General features: G+C 33.7%; 1 protein-coding gene across 1 annotated transcript in view; it reads left to right on the top strand.

Moving 5' to 3' along the window:
• Positions 1-23,227, top strand: part of RYR3 (ryanodine receptor 3) — a 196,760-nt gene that overhangs the window by 46,299 nt on the left and 127,234 nt on the right. The window contains exons 2-10 of the mRNA XM_066551268.1: positions 1,963-2,082; positions 3,813-3,920; positions 6,077-6,151; positions 7,149-7,227; positions 9,620-9,732; positions 10,077-10,176; positions 13,264-13,357; positions 17,081-17,155; positions 18,008-18,164. Coding sequence (XP_066407365.1) covers positions 1,963-2,082; positions 3,813-3,920; positions 6,077-6,151; positions 7,149-7,227; positions 9,620-9,732; positions 10,077-10,176; positions 13,264-13,357; positions 17,081-17,155; positions 18,008-18,164 — 921 coding nt within the window. The remainder of the gene's footprint in view (positions 1-1,962; positions 2,083-3,812; positions 3,921-6,076; positions 6,152-7,148; positions 7,228-9,619; positions 9,733-10,076; positions 10,177-13,263; positions 13,358-17,080; positions 17,156-18,007; positions 18,165-23,227) is intronic.

Below are 23,227 nucleotides of genomic sequence, written 5' to 3'. Positions count from 1 at the left end.
AACCTTCCACTAGACCAGATTAATCAGAGCCCCATCCAACGTGGCATTCAACACATCCAGGGATGGGGCATCCACAATTTCTCTGGGCAGCCTGTGCTGGTGTATATCTACTGTAAGCCTACATTCTTTCAGTTTGAAGCTGTTACCCCTTGTCCTTTAAAAGATAGGACGTGCCCTTGTAAAAAGTGTGAAGACATAATTTTATTTTTTAGGGAACTATGAATTACAATATAGGCTACTAATGTACACCTCTGTGAAATGATGAATACTTTAGTGTAGTAGGGAAAATAAATACAGTTTGAGTTATATAGAAGTAATGTAATGTAATGATAAGTGTGTGCTAAGTTGCAAATCTCAATTTTATTCTAAATTTTGGTATTCATAAATTCATATTTTATTATTTTAATATTTTTACCCCTAAAATATGTATTTTCAAATATTGATACAGGATCTAGATTATGAAAAATGTTTTAAACATCTTTATTTTTATCTTACATAGAAATGGAAGCAGAAGCAACAGGAGGAAAGATAATTTTTTAGCATCAATTAATTCTGTCTAACAGCTACATTTTTTAGAATTGTTTGCAAATATGTTTCAAATTCTTTTTCTGTAGTGTTGAAACCATTTTTGATTGTCATGCAAAGCTAGATAAGAAAAATACTGTGTATAACTGCTGATTTATTTGAAATGTAGTATTTGCCTATTTCGGTAAGAAGTGGTAAGCAGGCAGTGAAGGGTCGCCTGAACAAAAGCCCTGTAACTTGCACTCACCTGTGAAATCACACAAGTGAAAAATATGCTTTTGATTTCTCTCTTTAAAGGGAAAGTGTGTCACTTAGTTCCTTTGGTGAAAATTGCTTTCCTTCTCCCAGCTTTTGTTTCAAGTGCCCAAAGCCGTGGCCGTGCCATAGCAGTGCAGTTGCATAAGGGCCGTGTAAATAGCAGTGCTGCTTTTAGAACATAATTGTCCAAGTGATCTCAGCGCTCAGCACAGGCGGCTGTTGTGTATCTGCTTTGATAATAATAAGTGACACCAGTAGGACTTTGTAGCTGGAGGGGACAGTGACATATCATATCACTCCTGTTTTATCAGCTTCTGCCCCCTTAAAAACTTGTCAGGCAGTGTCTTTTGGCAAACAGTGACATACATGCCTGTAACAAAATAAGTACTTCTACATGCTACTCTCTCAGAGGTTTTTTCTTAGTTAGTGGACAAGTTTTGGAAAATAAAATTATTTTTAATTCTGTATATAGCTTTGACACAGTCAAACACTAAAATTAATCTCTTTTGGCTTGCTTATATCAGCTTTAGTGTCACATATTAAGAGGTGAAAAAGGGCTTGGCACTTTATGTATTTGGCATTGTATTATGCAGCAATCTGTAAAAGTGCTTTTCTAGAGTGTTCTTATTCTTGGGATATGTCTTTTGAGGATCAAGCTCTATTGACTGAACTTTCACCTGAAAAATACCTCTTGCAACTTTGGTTGTACACAGAGATTTCTGTATTACATGGAAACTTAAAAGTTAAGATTCTGCATGCTGAGGAATAGTGTTGATAGTTTATTTTGCTAACAAATAGCACTGTTGTTTGCAAAATTGCAGTAAAGGTTTTTTACTGTAAGCATTAAAATATTTAGCTGAGTAAAACTGAGTAACAGTGTCCTTACAGTTTGTTTTATATTGGTAAAGAAACAAAGGGAGACAACAATTGCAAAAGCCTTGGAGACAGTGTGCAGTCTTCGTCACTTTGATAAAGTCTTGAATGTAAATCTCTATAGAAATCTTTACATGTTTGTAGATCTGTTATAGATATACATCAAAAGAATCTCTGCATATGAACATTATATGATTTAGAAGATATATTGCATTAATTTTCAACAGATGTTGCAGGATTTCTTAACATTATAGTGCGCATATAATTTTAAAATAATTTTTTTTCTTGTTCTTTGTATTGTGACAGGATGATGAAGTAGTACTTCAGTGTGTTGCCAGTATTCACAAAGAACAAAGGAAGTTTTGCTTGGCAGCTGAGGGACTTGGGAATCGCTTGTGCTTTTTGGAGCCAACATCAGAAGCTAAAGTAAGAAGTTGATACTCTCAACTGGTGTAACTGATCAGTGAATGTTAACCTACTTACTCACAAGCACATTTAATTATGGTTTCTTAAATATGATGCTAGAGGGACCTTATGTATACTTTTCTTCCTGACTGCATCTTAGAATTGTTTGCAAAAATTTCCTAGAGATTCCAAATAAATTTTGAGGCACACATGAGAACAGTGTAAAGCTGCTATTCTTTATCTACAAAACTTCCTGTAACTGAAATACTACCTATTTTCAAGATTAGGTATCCAGACTGTCATTAATATTTAAGTTCACTGAACTCCCATATTTCTGTTACTGCTGTAGGTTCAAATACACTGGATTGATAATTTTAGAAGCATTGTCACCTGTCAGTTACTGATGTTAAGTGTTTCTCCTGACTTCATTATCAATCAGGAAGTTGAATGTACAGGGACAAGAATGATTAAGTAAAAGAAAATTTTAGAAGATTAAAAATGGAAAATTGAAAAAAGAAGCCAGAGAGATGTGAAGAAAAAAAACCCCCAAATCCCTCAAGGGTAAATATCAGAGATGGAGAGGGGAAAGGAGAGAAAGGATGAAACTGTAAACCTCTACTAAAGCATAATGTTAGGAATAAACCAAACAGAGGATGACCTCCTCTTTCTCTTTGATTCTCTCTGCATCTTTTTCCTTAATTGTTTTTATTTCTTCACTTTTCATCACCTTAAAATGCAGCATTATCAAGACTTTTATTCTCACTTGTCACTCTGATTTTAAAAAGAAGTGCATATCCACTTAAAAGCTCATCCTCAGCCATGATCTTTATCATGAATCACAGAACACAGAGCTGTTAAGGTTGGGAAGAGTCTCTGAAGGTCACCTAAGTGCAAAATCTACTTAGAATAGCTTCAGACAGAACAGATTGCTTAGGACTCTCGGATCAGAGTTTGAGTATCTCCAAGAGTGGAGACTTTACAACCTCTCTGGGCAACCTGTTTTACTGTTTATCATGCTCACTGTAAGAGTAGGGGGGTTTTGTCGTATTTAAAAAGCATTTCCTATATTTCACTTTGTATCAATTTACTCTTGTCCTTTCACTGGGTTCTGCTGAGTAGTCTCTGGATGTCTTTATGCTTTCTGCCATATATTTTTGTACATTGTTGAGACCTTTTTCTCTTGAACATATCTTTCTTTGGACATATCAGTGCCAAGAAATTGGAAAAAAAGTAAAAATCTGTTGTGAAGTTTCATGAACAGCAGACATATTGATTCAGAAATTAGGATTTCCTTAAAGAGTTCATATTATCATGTCATAAGATTCTGAATCTCAGCCATCTAGTTACTACTGTAAATATCTTCTATCAACCTCATACATGATATAAGATCTTATACCTTCTCTTTTGTTTTGTCAGTGACATTACAGAACAAATACAATGTCCATGGTGTCATTCTAAAAGGCAGGAAAAAAATAATACATAGGGGGAAAATTTTTGCATTTGAACCTGAAGAAGCTTCATTTTACTGTGAGGAATACAGCTCAAGGAAAGTAAAATGCCTGTGTTGTCAATTCATTAAGAATGGATTTATATTGCTTTCATACAGGAGAGTAGCATCTACCTCAAATACAAATGAATAGGCATTAAGTATAGATTCAAAAATTAAAATAAGCACACGTTCCAACACACTTTTCATCCTGTTCCACCTGTTCTGCTGATCTGTTCTTGCACTGTTTAATTTATTTTTACAGTATGTCCCTCCAGACCTTTGTGTATGTAATTTCGTCCTTGAACAATCACTGTCGGTCAGAGCCCTTCAGGAAATGCTGGCCAGCACAGGGGAAAATGCTAGTGAAGGGGTAAGTAAATTGACCTCAAAGAACATTAAATCTGAATACAGATTTTCCTCATTTCTTTCCTTGTCCAGGATTTTCTAGAAGAGGTTCCTGATGTCATAGTATTCTTGGGACATTATTGCTCCAGTTGTGTAATCACATTAATTTCTCTTTGGCAGTGAGGAGCTGGTACAACTCTTTTGAATAATTGTGATCCACAAATCCAGAAACAGCATCAATTTGATTGCTTTGACCCTGATTCTCTAATTTCAACTGAATAAAATTGAATTGAACTTTAATTCTGTTACAAACAGAGCTTTATAAAACTATGTCTTTACTTATTTTACAACCTAATGGCTTATTCTGTGCTTCAGATCTTTAACTGGGACATATCATTGCACAGATGTGCAAGATGGAGTTACATCACCTTTGATCTTGCATTGTCAACCTTTGCATACATGGTTTTCAGACTTCATTAATGAAGATCTTTTGTTTTCCACTGCATAAAAAAGTCGTATTCTTTATTTTTGCAATTACATTGCATTCTATAAAATAAGTCTTGATGAAAATAAAAACATATGCTTAGGAAATCAAAAGATCAGTTTAAACATTTCTAGAATTTCTAAGAAATGACATAATTTCTAATATTTTCAAAATATTCACCCCAAACTGCAGCTGAAAGATTTAATCTGAGGTTAATAATGATATATGAATATTTAATTTGGAATTGGAAGTAGAAGACATATAATCTCTGATAAAAATGATCACTGTTGCTTAAGGAGCAGAAGGCAATAAAAAAGAATGTAATCTGTTGTGCTCTATTTGTTTTGAAACTATCTTGTCCTTCATTTATTTTAAATTTAGGTACAATCCATTGGGGAAACTGTAATAGCAAGAGAGCAGTTCATACTAAAAGCAAGGCTGAAATAAAAAATTATTTGCTTTTCATAATAAATTTAGTTTGAACCAGAGTTCTGCTGCTAGTTTAAGATTTTTTTAGAGAAAGACTGTAGATTATTCAATTTGGGGGTTAGTTGTTTTGGTTTGGTTGTGTTGTTTTCTTTTGTTTTTTATTTTTATAATAAGTCAAACTTACAAGTGATTAATTTAAAAACTTTCACTAATAAAATAGCAGAAGGGTTTCATTGCTTGTTCTCAGTATTCATGTACTTGTTGCAAACTGAATACATGTAATTTTCTTTTGACAACCTGTTTGTAATTACAATTGACTTTGCTGCGAAGTTTTTCCTTTTTCATTTAAAAAAAGTTTTAATGTATAAAAGAGGTATTATAGTCATATAGTCACTGCTACATGTTTTTCCAGTTTTCTTCACCAAACAGTGACAAGTTTCTGCAGGATTAAAAGAATTTTTTGTGAATGGCATGTTTTGAATAAGCTTGGCAGTAGTTTAACTTAGGTATTGTTCACAGCATGTAAAACCATTTGCCTACACATGTATAACCATTATTTGAGCTCTTGGAATATCCTTTAATTATCTTTGTCCCTTCCAAATGAATCCAAGGACGAGAACTGACCTTAAATGCCATCCAAAAGGAACAAAAAAGAAATTTGCTCTAAAGGAAGCAAATGGAAAATCCAGTTTTGCTTCTCCCTGTCTTGTCATAGTTTTGCATATTCAAAATTGTACCAACCAACTGTACTTGGTTGAAACCATGGATGCAGTTGCTTTAATGAATCTGAATTATGTTAAAGATTAATATTAGGAAGTAGATATTCTCAGTATATGCTTAAACTATTCTGGGCAGTAAGTATGTTATTTTCTCTTTCAGATTTCAGTTTCTGTATATATATATTTATGTATTTATGTTTTTATTTTTTTTTAATGCCTGCATGAAGTTTATAAGAAAGGTAAGTGGTATCTTATTTAACTTAAAATATGTTTTTGCAAATGCTGTGTTTTACTAAATCATAATAAAAATCAGGTAACAATAAAAGTCTTTGTCAAAAAAACAACATTTTTTCCTTTGGCAGATATTTTGTTATTGCTGTATCGACTTCATTGTTATTATTATTTTTTCCCCAGTGGGTTCATTTCATAATTTGTTGGAATATTTGCACTCCTTCCTTGAGCTGCCACAGCTCTTCATGTTGTTGTGTAGTTCTGATCATGGTGCACTCAGAGCAGTGGAGTTCTGACCTTCTCCATCCTGTTCTGCAGGCAGCCCAAGGGGGTGGGCACCGGACGCTGCTGTACGGCCACGCCATACTGCTTCGACATTCCTTCAGTGAAATGGTAAGTGAGGGAGCACCACTTGCACAGAACGAGTAGCATGAATAAGAAATGTCTTTTCACCAAAATAAAATAAACCTTAAAAATTTGGAATAATGCTCTTTCCAAGCTATCTTCTGTGCTAGATGAGAAAGAAGTTAATAACTTGTGGTGTCTCAACACAATAGAATTGTTTAAATTCAGATTCTTGATCTAACTCAGAATTGTAGTTGAAAAGCTCCTAAAATCTATTATTTCTGCATCTTTAAGGAATCTTTAACTTCCATTAGCAAAAACTTCTACAGCAAATGAATTTGTTCTGATATATGTTATTTTCTCCCCCATCATATTTTATAGGATAAGGTATTCCATTTGACATCCCATATTTTCCATTGATTATGCCCACGAAGATGCTGTCTTCAGGCTGCCTTGTATAAATCTCATCATACTATATTCTACAACTGAAAAATTTCAGCTGTTTTGAATCTTTGACCTACTAGGACCCATGTAAATACACCTAATACAAGGCAGAAGAAATGAGAAGTCAGGAAAACACTTTCCCTCCTTTTTCCTGTACTAGAAAATGCTACATTAATCTTGAAATGCTACATTAATCTTCTATGTTGCTTATGTTTATGAACCTTGAAAATTGTAGTTGCCTTTATATACCAGAGCTGCAAGTATAATTACTACCTTTTGGTATGTTTTTAATGTTTTCATGAATCAAACTTATTATGATAGGGTTGTAATTAGATGTTTGCCTGTTCCTATCTGATGAGCTGTATGAAACTTCAGAAGGTAGAAGCTAAATTGCACAGCTGAAGTGGAAATGTGCTGCAGTGGAAAAGGATTTTGATGTTTAAAGTCCAGAAAGGTCTTCTGTATGAATAACAACATAATCTTTAACTCATTAAAAAATTAAATATGATAGTAAGACGAAGTAATGTGAATGTATTAATTTGGCATGTATGTTAATGGATACTGTTGGGATTTTGTTTACAATAATGTCACTGTTTTGCAGTATTTGACATGTTTAACATCATCAAGATCCCAGACAGATAAACTTGCATTTGATGTGGGATTACGAGAAAATGCAGCAGGTATGGCAAGTTATTTTTGAAGGAGAATGAGTTACCCATTTCTGGTTTTAGAAGAGACATTGTGTTTAATGCAACTGTAAGCTTATGAATGGGATCTTTCTGTGTTCATCAGAAAAAAGAGGACTGAAAGAAATGACTGTTAGTATTAATGTGAGAGAGTCTTGCAATTAAACTGACTTAACACAGCTGCAATAAAATGCATGATAATGGTCAAAGTAAAAAATTTCTGTTGAATAAAACAAATTTGATGCTTTTGAATAGGTTTTTTTTTGTTTTGACACTTAGAGTACAGAAAAGCTATATACTGGTGCATTCACAATATACATTGTAACCAGGTAAGAAAAGAAATTTGCAACTTGTAGTGCAGGAAACCAGAAAATATGTAGTGAACACACTGCTAAAAGAGCTGGATAGAAATACATTTGTGATATGGACAAAGCAATAATGGGACAAAGTGAAGGAGATACAACACAAACATGACATTATGATAAAGATTTACAATCTAATTAATGTATTTCTGGGAGTACTGCCATTACCATTACTGCTGATGCAAATATAGTGAAAAAAAAATTGTGCTTCCATGAAAACACATAAAAATTATGAGTTGCCACTGGAGCTATATTAAATAAATTTAAAGGTAACTTAGGCACAAAGAGCCAGAAATAGACTTTAATGCTGCTGTGTACATAGTGCTCATGGTTACTGAGAGTTATGAGTACTCCTCAGAAAGTAACCGGTGACTCTGAAATAAGCAGGCCCAGACATGTGTCTTGAAGGGAAAATCTCAGTACCTGTAAAGATGCTTCATTCATGTAAAGCTCCAATAAGGAAATACTGTTTGTGTTAATATAAATCTGGGTTTTCTATTGTTTTTTCATTATTTTGAAAATTAAAATCAAATAGACTAATTTATGATGGAGAGGCACTGGCAGTGTAGGTGTTAAAACCTTTGTAAATCATAATCTTTGAACCTGTTCAGGTAACTCTCTACAAAAGTTTGTCTTTTGAATGAGTGAAGTTTGTCTTTCAGTTGTTTATAGCCATAGAGAAGGTTGCTTGAGACAGATAGTAGCAGTCTGCTACTTGGCTGTCTTTGATTGTTGCCTTAGATGGAGAACATTTTCTTTAGGAATATTGAGATAAAGAATGTATGTGATAAAAGGAATTTGTGTGTTTAATCGCTACTAAAATAGTTTCAGTGAAATCTGTTTTTAAAATTTTATAGCTTTTTTTTTAGAATTATTGAACATATATCTGCTTCTATTTATGAGGTTTTATAAGAAGTATATGTAGTTGTTTAATTGATATTTGCTTAACTGTATGTACACAAGAAAACCCATGCACACATAGGTAAGATTCAAAAGAACTTAATTGTGTTTCTGCACAGAGGGCTTGTCTGGAAACAACTTGCCTGGAAAGCTCATAAACTGAGTACCATAATATCACTTTCCCTTGCTCTACTCCCTCACCTATGAAACTGTGCTAATGAATCATTTTCTGCTGCAGGAAGTATTCTTCATGTAGCAGAGGGAAAAGCCTTTGGCTATAAAAAATTATTCCCTTTGAAGATTTTGCATTTTACGTCTGTATGGATGTAGCTTCTATTTATTGTCTTTACTATAATTAGGTTCATAACCTTCAGATTTTGTTTTAAGGAGGTTTTACATGAAATATCCTAATCAATCAAACAAATTTTTTGTACTTTGATTCTACCAAATTGCCTTTTCTTTTCCCCACTTTGCATTGTCTGGTAAGAAAGTTTTATTCAACTTGTTATCTTCAAGGTCTTACCTTTCACACTCTGAAGAGTGTGAAATTGTGAAATGAACTAGGTAATCTTCTCAGAATGTCTGTGTGTGTGCTTCTCTGTGTGTGTGTGTGTGTGTAACCTGGAATCTTACATTTCATATGCAGGAAACGTTCTCTGGTTGTCACCCTTAGGCTTGGCTATTTTGTAATTCTATGGTCTGTAGGGCTAGTGGAACTGCTTCTAGGTTTGTTATGCTATGTGATACAGAATGTTGGGAATTAAATATGACAATTAAACAAAAGAAGTGACAAGAGGTGATAAATAAGACCAAGGTAGGTGTCAGCAATTTCCTGGCAAGGAGGGTCTCCAAGGGAGAGCAGTTCTGAGTAGTGTTTTGTAAACAATCCCTTTAGAAGTACTTGAAAAGGGAAATATCATACATGGCAAAGATTATATGACAAAAAGTTTCAAGCAAAAAGAAAACACCAAAAATGATTGAAAATAGAAATGATGTGGTTTTATAAGGTGAATGTTTTACAAGACAATTTTTATAATTATATTTTAGTGTTGTATAGAGATATCCTTAGATTTCTGGGGAGTTGTCTGTTTTGTAGAACCTTGATTAGTGCCTCTGTCATTTAGGTGAGGCATGCTGGTGGACAATACACCCTGCTTCTAAGCAAAGGTCAGAAGGAGAAAAAGTTCGAATAGGTGATGACCTTATCCTGGTCAGCGTGTCCTCTGAAAGATACCTGGTGAGTTTGTTTCTTTAAATAGTGGTCAAATGGTGGGAAAATACAAAGTTCTGTGGAGATATCAGGAGATTGGTTGGGATTCTCATGAATTATTTTTTTCTAATCTATGGAGAAATGTCTCATTGTAATGCATATTTATTTTTCTACACTGAAAGGGGGCTGTGTGTGCGTGAAGCAAGATTGCTTCCATGCTTTTTCCCCAAATTTTAGAATAATACTAATTTTAGAAGAAATTTGTATATTTAATTAATTTATGATACATTCTCTTCTGTTAATAAATTAACATACTAAATATTTTAAGTGCATAATTTTCATTGTTTCTTATTACCATTGTCTTGTTTCAGCATCTCTCTTTGTCAAATGGAAATATTCAGGTGGATGCCTCCTTTATGCAGACACTATGGAATGTACATCCTATATGTTCAGGAAGCAATATTACAGAAGGTTTGGCATTTTCTTTAGACATGTATATAAATCAGACTAATTTGTATGCCTTTGATAAAGAGGAAAATTAAAAAAAACCAAATTCCCTTCAGAATGTCAAACAAAACATTTAAAGAAAAAGAAAAGCTAAATGAGTGCTGTAAGTTTAGAGTAACAAACCTTTAAAAGCTGCATGATCAATGAAAGCTTAGTTTAATTTGGGGGAGTAGGAGCTGCAAAATAACTAAAGCCAGAAAATTTGTGGTTTTGCATACAATTTTCCTAAATACTGTTCTCCCACTACAGACAAAACAGAAGAGAGATAAAGGTACAGGCAAAATGAAAAGCAATTTTCTCAAAGTTCCTATTTCAGTCTCTTAGTTCTGCTTTTTACAGACATTTCCCCAATATCCTTTCTGGATGTCACAGCCATGCATCCTTATTGTATTATCTTATTCAGCCTAAATCCTACACCACAGGGTCAGGATTTCTTTTGGGAAATTTTATGGCACTTCATGGTCATGTTTGAGTCATTGACCATGTTTGTCATGTTCACCTTATTCTGAGAAATGTCTTCTGTACTGAAAGTCTGGTCCACTCAGTATCTCTCCTTATTTCAGTGCCATAGTTTGTCATTAACACTGTTGTACCAAACACTGTGCTTCACCTTTGCTGTTCTCTATTCCAAGTATCAGCACTTGACATTCACAAACAACTTAAATGTCTTGAAGTTAGAATCATTATGTGTCACTCGTCTGTAAAACTTAGCATTTATGATATACTAATATACAGTAACATAGGACAAAATGGAGCTTTAAGGGAACTGAGACAGATATCCCACTTCCCTGGGATCAGCTATAGTAAGTCTTGATAGAAGATTACTTACCCTGGTGTTAGATTTAATTCAGTAGTCTTATTTGATCTATGGTTGGGTTTTTCTAACCCCAAGTGGTTTAAATCAGCGTATCGCAGTATTTCCGTGCACCGGCCCATAAGAAATCTGTCTCAGAGTGTTAGGTTTTAATTTTAAAATCATATGGGATATGGATTTTGCTTGTAATACTTTCTGATTGCTTTGGCATGCTGGAGGTGGACATTTAAAAATGGCTGTCTGGAGGTCCACCCTTATGGGTCAAAAATAGAATAGGGATCAATCCTGGAAAGTCTGTGTTTTTTTGGCCTTCACAGGTAAAACAAAAAGAAGCAAAGAGAAAAGCCATCCTATAGCAAAGTTTAAAATTTGTAACATATGAAAAACATAATGAGCTTCACAGAGAGATCATGGAAGACCAGTGGTATATTTTAGATTTCTGTACTTGAAGAGATTTGGCAGCTAAACTTCCTAGAAGCTAATACAATTAGAGTAATTGAGCTTGGAAAGGGTCTGGTCCAATCCACTGTACAGTTGATACACTAGAACATTTTGCCTGGGAATATATCTAGACAGGTTTAAACCCTCTTCAGGGATGGAAACTTCACAATATGCCTGGGCAATCTGTGCCAGTGCTCAGGCACATTCCCAATGAAAAATTGTTTCCTGATATTCAAACAGACCCTGCAATATTTCACTGTGGGGGCCATTGCCTCTGGTTCCACCACTGGGCATAGCAGGAGAGACTTTGATCCCATAGTCTTTACATTCATATGATCCCTCCAGAGCCTCTCCTCTCTCCTCTCCTCTCCTCTCCTCTCCTCTCCTCTCCTCTCCTCTCCTCTCCTCTCCTCTCCTCTCCTCTCCTCTCCTCTCCTCTCCTCTCCTCTCCTCTCCTCTCCTCTCCTCTCCTCTCCTCTCCTCTCCTCTCCTCTCCTCTCCTCTCCTCTCCTCTCCTCTCCTCTCCTCTCCTCTCCTCTCCTCTCCCTCTCCCTCTCCCTCTCCCTCTCCCTCTCCTCTCCTCTTCTCCAGCCTTTCCTCAAGTGTGATATACAACAGCTTCTTAATCATCTTAGTGGCCTTTTGCTGTATTTGGAACTCTTATACTGAGTGGCCCAAAATTATTTACATAATCGAAAATACTGTAATTTAAAAAAAAAGGGTGGAGTAAGAAGAGAAGTAGATTTTTCTGTGTGTCAATAATTTTTTTCTCAACTACTTAGGCTTTGCTTTTATATACATTCTCAAAATGGTTTATGTGAGAGGTGGTCATATGCCAGAAGACATAGCAGTCTAGCTCAAGTGGAATGAAGAGAGAGAGAGTGGGATTTCCTGAGTCTAAAACTGGATTAGGAATTAGACAATGCTGTTTCTGTGACATTTGTAAAACCATCAAGAAAACATAAATAACAGAAAAGTACATTTTCCCCCATTATTTTTTGCTTTGACTTTTATATTAATTGGCAAGATGGCAATTGTCAGTTACAGTTTTCCTCATTTACAAATTTATGTTGAATCAGCTGGACAGTATGAAAGCTTCCTTCTACCCTTCCTCCTTAATGTGTGCTCCTTTAAAAGACAGTACCTTCACTTACAAGGTCAGAATGGTTTGGACTAGGATCTGATGAGTCATTCTCCTACACCTTCTTTGTCTTTTCATTTTTAATGTGAGGCAGAGTGCCTGGTTTTGACCTGTACTCTTTGTGTTAAATGGGTTGGAAAGTTAGCTTCCATGAAACTTAATCTTTAGATCTGCAAAGTGTTTTTCTGTCCTCTGTTTCCTGCTCCTGCTGTGCACCTTTGCAAAATGATAAATTTCAGGAAAAAATGATGAAAGCATGAAGCTGCTTTGTATTGAACTAATTTGAACTGTATTAAGGGGGAGGAAACTATGGTATTATCTATTTGATTTGGCTTTTACCTAAAGCATTCAATTTTCAAAGCCATAATTGTTTTTGTAGTTTTAAAGAAGTTTTTAACTTCCTTTTCTGTCTCAGAATCCTAATTTGTGTTTTAATGTTAAAAGTTTGCTTTTTTTTGTTTTCATTTTCAGAAGAAATATTTTTTTAAAAAAGGTACTAAAAATAGTATGTTAACACATTATTTTTTTTTTTCTTGTTTAGATTTAGTTATGAGTGAAAATTTGGAAAATAAATCTTACCTGGGTCTTGAGTTTTTTAAACTTTCCTGGTGGTGTTCATTCAATGTTTTAGCTTGTAAATGAGCTTCTTTTTCAGGATATCTTCTTGGTGGGCATGTAGTACGTTTTTTCCATGGCCATGATGAGTGTTTGACAATTCCATCTACAGACCAGAATGACTCACAGCACAAGTAAGTGATGGTGCATTTTTTTAATATTTCCTTCTTTCGGAAAGGAAACAGGATGTCAGCTGAATTTGAGGTTAGGTAGATTTAACACTCTTTACAGCGGTCTTCAATTGGGCAGTGACGTTGTACAAGAAATTGAGACCTACTAAGCTGAAAATCAGTCATGAGTTCTTTCATTGTTGAAATTTAAGTAGTTGATTTTCACTGAGATTTCATCCTGTTATATTGCTTGTCTTTAGTTCATACTGCTACAAGTAGAGATAAGACAGTGTTAGCAGGAAGATGGTAATGTGAAAAAAAAATCCATGAAAAATCTCTGTAAGTTTGGCCTCTGCAATGACTTTCATGTTTTATATATTTTGCACTTTTTTTTGCAAATTTTAAGCTTTCTCAATTTTTATCAACATATTAAAAAAATTACATCATACTATCTAGACCAAACTACTTTTATATTAAAATCATATCTACAGATGTCATCTATTATGTTGATTTATTATTTTAATTTTTCTGTATTTTAAAAATTTTTGGTTAATCAGAAGCAAAGTGAACTAATAATTTTGCTGCATAAACCTGCTAGCTTTAAAATCATCTTAAACAAATAAGACCTTTCTACCTATTGTGGCAAATAAGTTATGCTTTAGGTAATATGATACCACAAGTAACATTGAATTATGTCAGGTAAACTTGTCAGCTCTAAATTTGCCATGTTTACATTTCTGAGGAGTAAAAATGTCTCCAAGTTCTAAAGAGAACCCAAACTGAAAACGAGAAGAATTCACTGTGTGACTTTTTGTGGCTATTTTCTTCATATGTGTAAAGAAGAAAAAATGTTTTGACTGTGTATGAAAATGTACACACCTTGTATAAAAACAGTGGCAGATATGTTATATTGCATTTAGAGTTATTTTATAAAGGACCTGTTTTAATAAGGTTAAAATAGATGTTGAGCTGTTTCAGTGTGTTCAGAAATTCTGCTGTTTGCTACTTCTGTTGCTTATCTAGAAGTCAGATATAGCTAATATTAAAACTAATTGTAGCATCCTATTCCCCAGTGTGATGTGATTCTTTATGTAGCGTTGATGTGTATTGTTACTGCCTCAAGATTTTCTTCCATGTTTTTTATGCTAAGTAAATAAAAGGATAAAATTAAAATGGATATTTGTATGAATGAAATCTATATATTTACGATCCTAAGACTGGAAAAATTGTGAATGCTATATTGAACATTTTCAAATGTGTGATAGTGATAGATGACTTGAAGTTGTCCTGTCTTTTGGCTTTATATCTGTGTAACAGATATAAGGCCAAGTTTTTATTGTGTCATAGTTGTAGGAGTTATGTTTACATTATCAAAACAAAATGAAAATAAAAAAAAAACCCAAATAGTAATAAGAACAGCAGAGAGAGATGTAGAAAATGGTTGTGTTTGTTTCCATCTCTTTATTTAATCAGTTCTATGCATTTCATTAGGAATGCTAAATAAGTTAAGTTAGACCAGAATGAAGATTTCTCTTCATAAAACAAAAGTCTTATTTTTGAACATTTCTGTAAATAATGCTCTTTAACAATTCACATAGAGACTATTCTCTGACAAGAATCCTAAAGTCTTTTTTTACAGGCCAAATGGAAATACTTGGGGTGGACATATTGGACAACAAAAAGGCTTGCTTGGCAAGAAAAAACAGATGGATACATGGAATCAATTAGATGAAAAAAAATGCCGTTGGAAAAAGGCAGCAATTCTTTTTTACATGCAGCTCTGTTACCCAAAGAGCAGGTCACTAATTCTAGTCCAGCATTGCACATAGAGAAAGCTGGAAAAAGAGATGAATTTTTTAAAACTATAGAAATCAGAAGTACAAGAGATGAAGAGACACTATGACTATATCAGGAGAACTGAGCTGTCTCTATGATACTGAACTACACCATGACAGTCCTTTAGAGATAGAATGGTTGTGTTGGGCCAAGGAGACATGAAGGAGGCTAGAGAGAGTGGAAATGAATACATAGTTTTGAGCTTAGCTAGGATTTAGAATCTGCCAAAAGTAAAATCAGTAAGGTCAGCGGGACCAGAGACATAGAATGAAAATGGAGAGCTCCAGATATTTATTGTGCATTCAGTATATTCAGAGAATCATGTAACAGCCCAGGTTGGAAATGACCTTGAAAGATCAAATTCATAGAGACTGGAAATTAAGATGAGTTGAAAGCTAAGGATTTTTCTTTGTTTATTTTTATTCTAGAGTACCAATAGATTTTCATGCAAGATAAGATGTGTAGGGAATTTTAGTACCTTTACTATGAGGAATATTTATTCTTACTCTTCTGGTGAACTAACATTTTTGAAATATTTGATATCACATCTGTGCCCTTAAATGTGACTCCTAAATAAAGTAGAGGTGTAACTACAAGTCCATCATCTTACAAAGCTGTTGGGTGCAAATGATTAGCCATACTCCATTATGCTTCATGATTCGTCCAGGATTTAATTGGTTTTGCTCAGGAAAGAGGCCCTTAAGTGTTCTCAGTAGAAGAAAATGTGTAGAAATACTTGCTCAGGTATGAAAAACAAAACTTTGTTTCAAAAGTTGATTTTCAGGTCCATAGTCATATAAGAACAATATTAAACAGCTTTTTAAATTTTTGCCTACTACCTGTCAAAAATAGGAAAAGAATTTGTCAATTTGAAAAGCCAGTTAAAAATGTGCATTTCAAACTGCTACTTTAATTCAGCAATATAACAGCTAGGTTGTGACATCTTTATGCGTGCATTTTCTGTATTCAGTCAAGTTTGCCAGAGCAGGAAGGCAGATTTTAAATTCCCTTGCTGCATGTTTTTTCAGACACTTAACTACAATAGAAGGTCCAGCTTCTGTGCATGCTAGGGTGGATTAGTCCTTCTCAGAGAAATAACATGTAAGAAAGCTTTTGGTAGGCATTCAGATCTTTCCTATTTTCCATTATATTTCCTATACTCATTATAAATGAGAAAGTATATACAAATTCTGGTGATTAGATGACAAGACATGAACGTTTATTAAAACATTAAAAACTTCCTGTTAACAGGGCAAATCCACCATAGTTTTTTTTGTTTGTACTTGATTATTGAGTGGAATATTATTTGCTGAACTAGAACACATTACCAATCCTCAGCTGTAGTTCAAGAAAACTAAATTATAGTAAAGGCTTAAGCCTCTAACTTCCTGTTTTTATTTCTCTGAATGCATTATCAATTTTGTGAGGATTACAATACAGAATTTTTGTTATTACCACAATTTCTGGCCCTTTAATAAGAAACATAGAAATAATTATTGGAATAAAGTCTCTGATGTTGTGTTCTCGTTGTTTTCATCTGAAACTGTATCTCTTTATTTTAAAATATGGTATGTATTTAAAACCATTGGTATTGTAGATGAATATCTTGAGAACTGTGGGAATTACAGATTTTTATGGCTGATTAAATGACAGGAAAAGTTTCCCAGCCTCTTTCAAGGCTAGGCATTTTATCAGCTCCTGAGAGAGACTACCTTAATGGAAATAATCTAATTTACCTGGGACATTTGGTTTATTTATCATAGTTTCACTGAGGAGTAGGAATCTTCTGTGCATTCAATGACATTTATTTACTGGGGGAAAAGTAGTGAGTCATGTACATTTTCCAGAGAAGTTATAAGTACTATATAAGCAGAAATAAACATAAGATGGCCTTCTGAATCTTTTCTGTAGGAAAGTATTTTATGAAACTGGAGGAGCTGGCATTCGAGCAAGATCATTGTGGAGAGTAGAACCCCTTCGAATAAGGTACCAATATTTTAAAAACGTTTTTTGTTAGCAACTATAGTTATATTAATATAAATTTGATTGTTACAGACCCTTAATACAGAATATATATTTAGCCACACATTATGATATGTGTTAGTAGGCTCTTTGTCAATAATAAAAAGCAATTTACTGTGATAGAATAGACTTTTTTCTGTTTCCCATATCAAAAGCAGCCCTACCTATGAGATATATGTACTTAAAGCATTGCTTCTTTCCAAAAGTAAAATGCATTCCTAGTTTAACTGGGAGTTTTATAAGCATGAGTGGAAATAAGAGCAATAATACCTACCCCTTCTGTATTTCTTGTTTTTTTGGGGTTTCTTAAAGATTATCTCCTTCCTACGTGATTACCTGTCTATTTCCCTGCAAATGAAATTTCAATATATCTCATAAGAGTATGCGTGGCCTTTGATGGCAATCTGAACTAAATGTTTTACCCTTAGTGTGTTTGTAAGTGAAATACCCTCATAACTAACACAGGTGTAGGATAATTCTGTGGCATGTCAAGTCCCCACTTAGGTTTAATTTGTTTAGTCAGTCAACTAAAATTTACACACATAGGATTTTTTTATGGACACCATATGTAACACCCTGATAAGATGGAGAGAAGGTGTAGAAACAAGAAGATGGAAGCCATACTCCTTTCCAGGGTTCCCTTTGCAAATGAATTAACAGTTTTGCATCTGATTTAATGCAAGTATTGCAATCAGAACCAAAAAAAGGAATATAAATATATATAGCATACTCTATTTTCTGAACATCCTTTAAAACCTAAAGAAAAAATTCTAGTTCTACTTACTTCAACTATTTTTTGATGTCTCTTATGTTTAGCTGGAGTGGAAGTAACATCAGATGGGGGCAGCCTTTTCGTCTTCGACACATTACAACAGGAAAATACTTGGCTCTGAATGAGGATGAAGGTGTAGTAATATTAGACAGAGAAAAATCAGACACAGCATCCACAGCCTTTTGTTTTAGAGCAACAAAGGTAAATAAAAACAATGCAAATTTGTTCTGAATGTGGAGCATTCAAACACTAAATCTGAATTGTTTCAACAACAGTATAAGTTAATTGTAATTTTTAAATTGGAGTTAATGCTAGGGATTGTGCATTTAAAGTCAAATGTAAACAACCTATGTCAAGAAAGACAAAGGTTTCATGGAGGAAATATAAGGGTGATTGACAAACTTTAGAATAAACTAAGCTGTAACCAGTTTTAAAAAAGTAGATTAAACCCAAATGCAGTGCAAGATATGGTGGTTTAATATGAATACTTTAATAATTATAGAATTATTTTAGTTGGATAGAATCTCATTAGAGTGTTACATGTTCCAGCTCTATATGTCATAATTGAATTCAATTTAATTCATTTCAGTTGCTATTCTTTATGCAGTGCGCTGATAGGAACTGAACTCAATCAAGTTTTTCCTAAATGTAAGGCAAATATGGCAGTGATTTCTAAACCATATGTTTTCAAATTATGCTCTTTAGTGAGCTGCTAATTGCATGTTATTAGCTTTTTCATTATTTCCAGCTGGAAAAACATTACAAGGGAGAGAAAATGAAGAATGATTATGGAGGTAGGCAAAATTAATAACTTTTTTTTTCCCCAGGATGTGAAAAGTTTTACAATCAAAGATGATTAAAAGTTTTTATGTTCTTTCATGATTTTACTTATAAATAGTTGCCATATCTGTTACAATGGAGTTTCTTATTAACTAAAAAAGCACTAAATTTTCCACATAATTCTGAATGCTATATGATCATTAAGAAAAAAGAAATCCCAAAGTGAAAAAGAGTCTTTAAAACTAGTTATAGCTAGATAAAATCTAACAGTAAGAGTCTTGACAAATGCTACACTTGTTAGTATAATAAGTCAAATACTTATTTTTAACATCTTAAAAATAGCAATGTTTATTAGTGTGACTGCATATGATATTTCATTAATTTTTATTTTGGCTAATTAAAATAATGGGGAAACTATCAGGAAAATTTATTAGATTGCTTAGATTTACTTACAACATAGTTTTTCATTTTTTATTCAGTGTAAAGGCTATGCACTATAGATTGTACATATGATGTTATGCTGGAGCATTTATTACAGATGTAATTTTTTGCCATTATTGGAAAATCATTGGTAAGAATGGTGAGTATCACAGGAGTGCCACAGTTACTGGTTAAACATTGAGTTAAAATTTGTACTCACTGCCTAACTGGATACCTGCTGTCCTGCTGTTTTCCAATATTTTAATCCATGCCTATAAATGTATATGTAAATTTACATGAGTAAATTTACATGAGTAAATTTAAATGAGTATGTAAATTTAGTGGTTATGTATGCACATTCATAAAATTATTGATGTTATGTTGAGTAAACATGCCCTATTTTCTTACTCTTTTAGTTGAGGTGTGCTTCAAAGGCACACTACTGAAATTAAGTGCAGTGCCCAAAATGACTAAGCTGAAGTACAGTAGTAATTGATTATGCATGCCTACTGTTTTTATACATAATATGGTTGTTAATGTACATTTTTATATTAAATCCAAGCTCAGTGTCTCATCATCATGTCTCATTTGTGCTGTCCTATACAGAAAATAATTTTTTTACCTCATGATATGGTATGAATTTGGTGCCAAGAAAATAATTGTTATTTATTGTCTGGGCACGTAAGACCTCCACTGTCCCATGGGTGGAGACATTAGTGTTTCCAAAGGTGAGGGGAGCAAGCAGTGGTAACTTTTTCTGAAGAAAGAAAGGTGATGTTTGGGAAGGGAATAAACCCCAAAGATTGACTTGGACTGTAAGAAGAAAACGGCTCTTAAAGCAAAGTGCTGCTTGCACACAGACTGAGGGGGAAAAGGACCATATATGTAATAGTTAGACTAGAAATATATATATATATATATATATATATGCAGGTGATTTTATCTTAATTTCTGCATATATGTACTTGTAAACATTTTACATCTCAATGAAGAAACCTTTTCATTTGCATGTACCTTAACATGGCATGAATGCAGGGAAATTTCAAGGTATCTGTCTAATGTCTTCATTCCAGCTGTGTACAGATTCTTAAAAATAGGGTGCTGGATATCTGTCTGTTGACAGCACTCCATCCCTTAGACTAGTAGAATAATTCTGATTGAGAAGGACCCTGGGCAGCCATCTAGTCCAGCCTTTTGCTCCAGGTAGGGTCAACACCAGTTCAGACCAGGTTGCTTACAATAAGCATTGCTGCTGAGTATCCAAAAGGAAATGAAACATTTCTTTGTTGTGGCATTCTTTCCAGTTTGGAAGCCAGCAAAACGGTTCTGTAAAAAAAAGATATTATCTTTGCCAGAAAGCAGAGCTATGTGGATTTACAAATCCTTAAGGCTACCCAGGAGCCTGTAACACATGAATTAAATAAGGTCTTATTTTCCAGAAGTTCTTAGAGAGACCCTCTTGTTGAAAAAGTACCTTCTTCCTCAATGCTGTTATATTCCACTTCAGCAATCTTGTGTGTTCCTTGCTTGTCCAAACCCATGATTGCACTCATAGTGTACATAGTGTATTTTCTTTCACTGGTTTTTTTTTTGATGGATAACACTGGACATTGAAACACTAATTTTAAATTAAAAAATTCAGATTAGAGCTTTCCTTAACATTTTTTTACTAAATAAGAAAAGAAGGGAAGTTTTAAAAAAGTTAAGGTATAGGCTAAAGAACATTATGGTGCTAATTTCATTGAAAATAACATATGCAATACATGCCTGTTTTGCTTCCTAATTGCTGCAAACTAATCTTACAAGCATCAGAAATTGATGGACCACCTCCCCCTCCAAATTATATCTTATATTGTTTTTAATATAAAGCTTACATTTGACCAAGTTTTAAAATGTCAACCTTTGTATTTTAAGGCAACAGATCTGTAATGCCTTGTGACAACAGAGACAGGAGTTTCTCTACACCAGATGGAATCCTGTTTTGAAATGGGATGTTCTCATTCCAGCACAGTACTTGGCTCAGTATACACTGCTGAGGAGAGTCTTGGGTCTGCTTACAAATTTCCTTGAGATTAAACACAGTGGAAACAAGAATATATTTAAAAATAATTGTTTATTTTAATTTGTGTGGCCCAGAATTAATATTTGAGATTTCATATTTTATTTTTGTGATGGTATGTGCAATTGACAATTAACAAGTTATTGCTATAGTCTTGGTAAGTAACATTCTGTCACATTAAAAAGTCATAGATGACTCATGCAGAAGGATTTGATATCATTTTAATATTACTGCCAACATGTAGCTGTCTTAGGGACTCAACATGGCATTAGGGTGTCGTAATAGTATGCTAGTAATCATAAAGTTTCATTTGGTTTTGTAATCATAGATATTGCAAAGACCTTTACCTACGTTTGTCTCTAAAAGTTCCAGTATTTATTTTTAAGTTAATATTTCATAATTATATTTTCCTAGTAAGCACTGCATTTCAAATGCAGTATTAAACCCTTTTTTCTACTTATTTTTTATGGGAAGAGAAAATAGATGGTGAAATGAAAGTAATGGTTCTTTTTTTCTTGTCTACTGGAATGTACAAATGTATAAAGCAAAGTGTACAGAGTACAGTAATGCCACTAGCAAGCTCTTATATCTGTAAACCTTTTATCTTTTTCCTTTGTTGTATTGGAGTATCTATGGCTATACTTTTAACACAATAACAGTGTGCAATATCAAAAGATAAAACTTTAATTAGCTCGTGAAAGTTAGATTTAGTAAGAGTTCAGCAGACAGTTTGTTTTGCCATTCTTAGGACTGTCTAAACAAGCCATTAAACTGGCAAAAATGTTTCCCCTACTGTGTTTTTATTATTGTAAAATCTTTGTAAAGAAAGTTGAGTTTATTTGCTCTGTTCACATTGCCATTCCTCATATTCCTTTTATCATGTAGGAATCTATGATTCTTTCTTGCTTTCTAATTCTTGCCCTTCCTCTAGTATATTTAATATCATTTGAAAATATCATCTTTGACAGCTATGCCCTCAAATTCCTTTGTTCATTCCATCTTTTTTTTGTTTGGTTGGTTTGGTTTGGGGTATTTTTTGTTGTTGTTGTTGGCACTTTTTTCCTTTGTGACCTTCCAGGCCCATGATGTGATTTTTTTTTTCTTTGATTTAATTCATATCCTGAGGGAGTTAAACTGAGACTAGGCTGTGAAGAGAGGATTTTAAAAGCCAAATTGTTTGGATATTTTACTGTTAAGATATGTACAAATATCTAGATAAGAGAAGGTTTTTTCCCTCTTCTCCCCCAGTAATCTTTATCTGACTAGACTTTTCAGCTGTTGTAAAATACACCATGTCTTTGCACACTATGATCAAATTACTTGGCTGAAATCCTAGAGAAGCTGGACAGAGTGCAAAGAGCAAAACATGATGAAGAGGAATTTGTGGCGTATTTTTCAGAGTGAAAACAGCCTTCAAGCCCCTGAAATAATTCTAAAAATTTATTTCTGAAATGAAAAAATTGGGTTTTTTTCACTATGTTTAGTGTTTTCAAAAGGGATCAGTATCTCTCAATTTTTTTAAAAAAGTAACTTAATTAGGATTACTTCTTACCACACTATGATTTTTTTATCTGAAGTGTTTGTTGATGCTTGGTTGTTGATCCAGACACAATATGTGAAGAAAAGAGTTTATCTTCAGGTTTTGATGTAAAGACAAACAATAAATTGCTGACAGTGAATTTGTCCTATTTTATTGTATTTTTCACTTAATTTCTTCACTGCAAATGTGTATTGAAATAGTTCATCTTTTTCTGTAGTGACAGTGCAGTCCACACAAATATGATGTGACATGTTTTCCCCATAGTCTTGACAATGAAATGGTAGCTCCAAGGAATGTCATGTAATTTCATTCACCTTCACCTTGCCATTATAATGTTACCTGTTTCAAGTGAAATTATTGTTGAAATGTGACAGTTAAATTACATATAAATAAAAGCAGATTACCATAGATATAATACAACTCCTTTTTGCTCCCCAGATATTGAACATTATATAAACTGAAATG

Source organism: Molothrus aeneus, chromosome 6, assembly GCF_037042795.1.
Source record: "Molothrus aeneus isolate 106 chromosome 6, BPBGC_Maene_1.0, whole genome shotgun sequence".
NCBI classification, from domain to species: Eukaryota; Metazoa; Chordata; class Aves; order Passeriformes; family Icteridae; genus Molothrus; species Molothrus aeneus.
The sequence above is the reverse complement of the archived record's forward strand: the minus strand, read 5'-3'. Positions and strand labels throughout refer to the sequence as shown.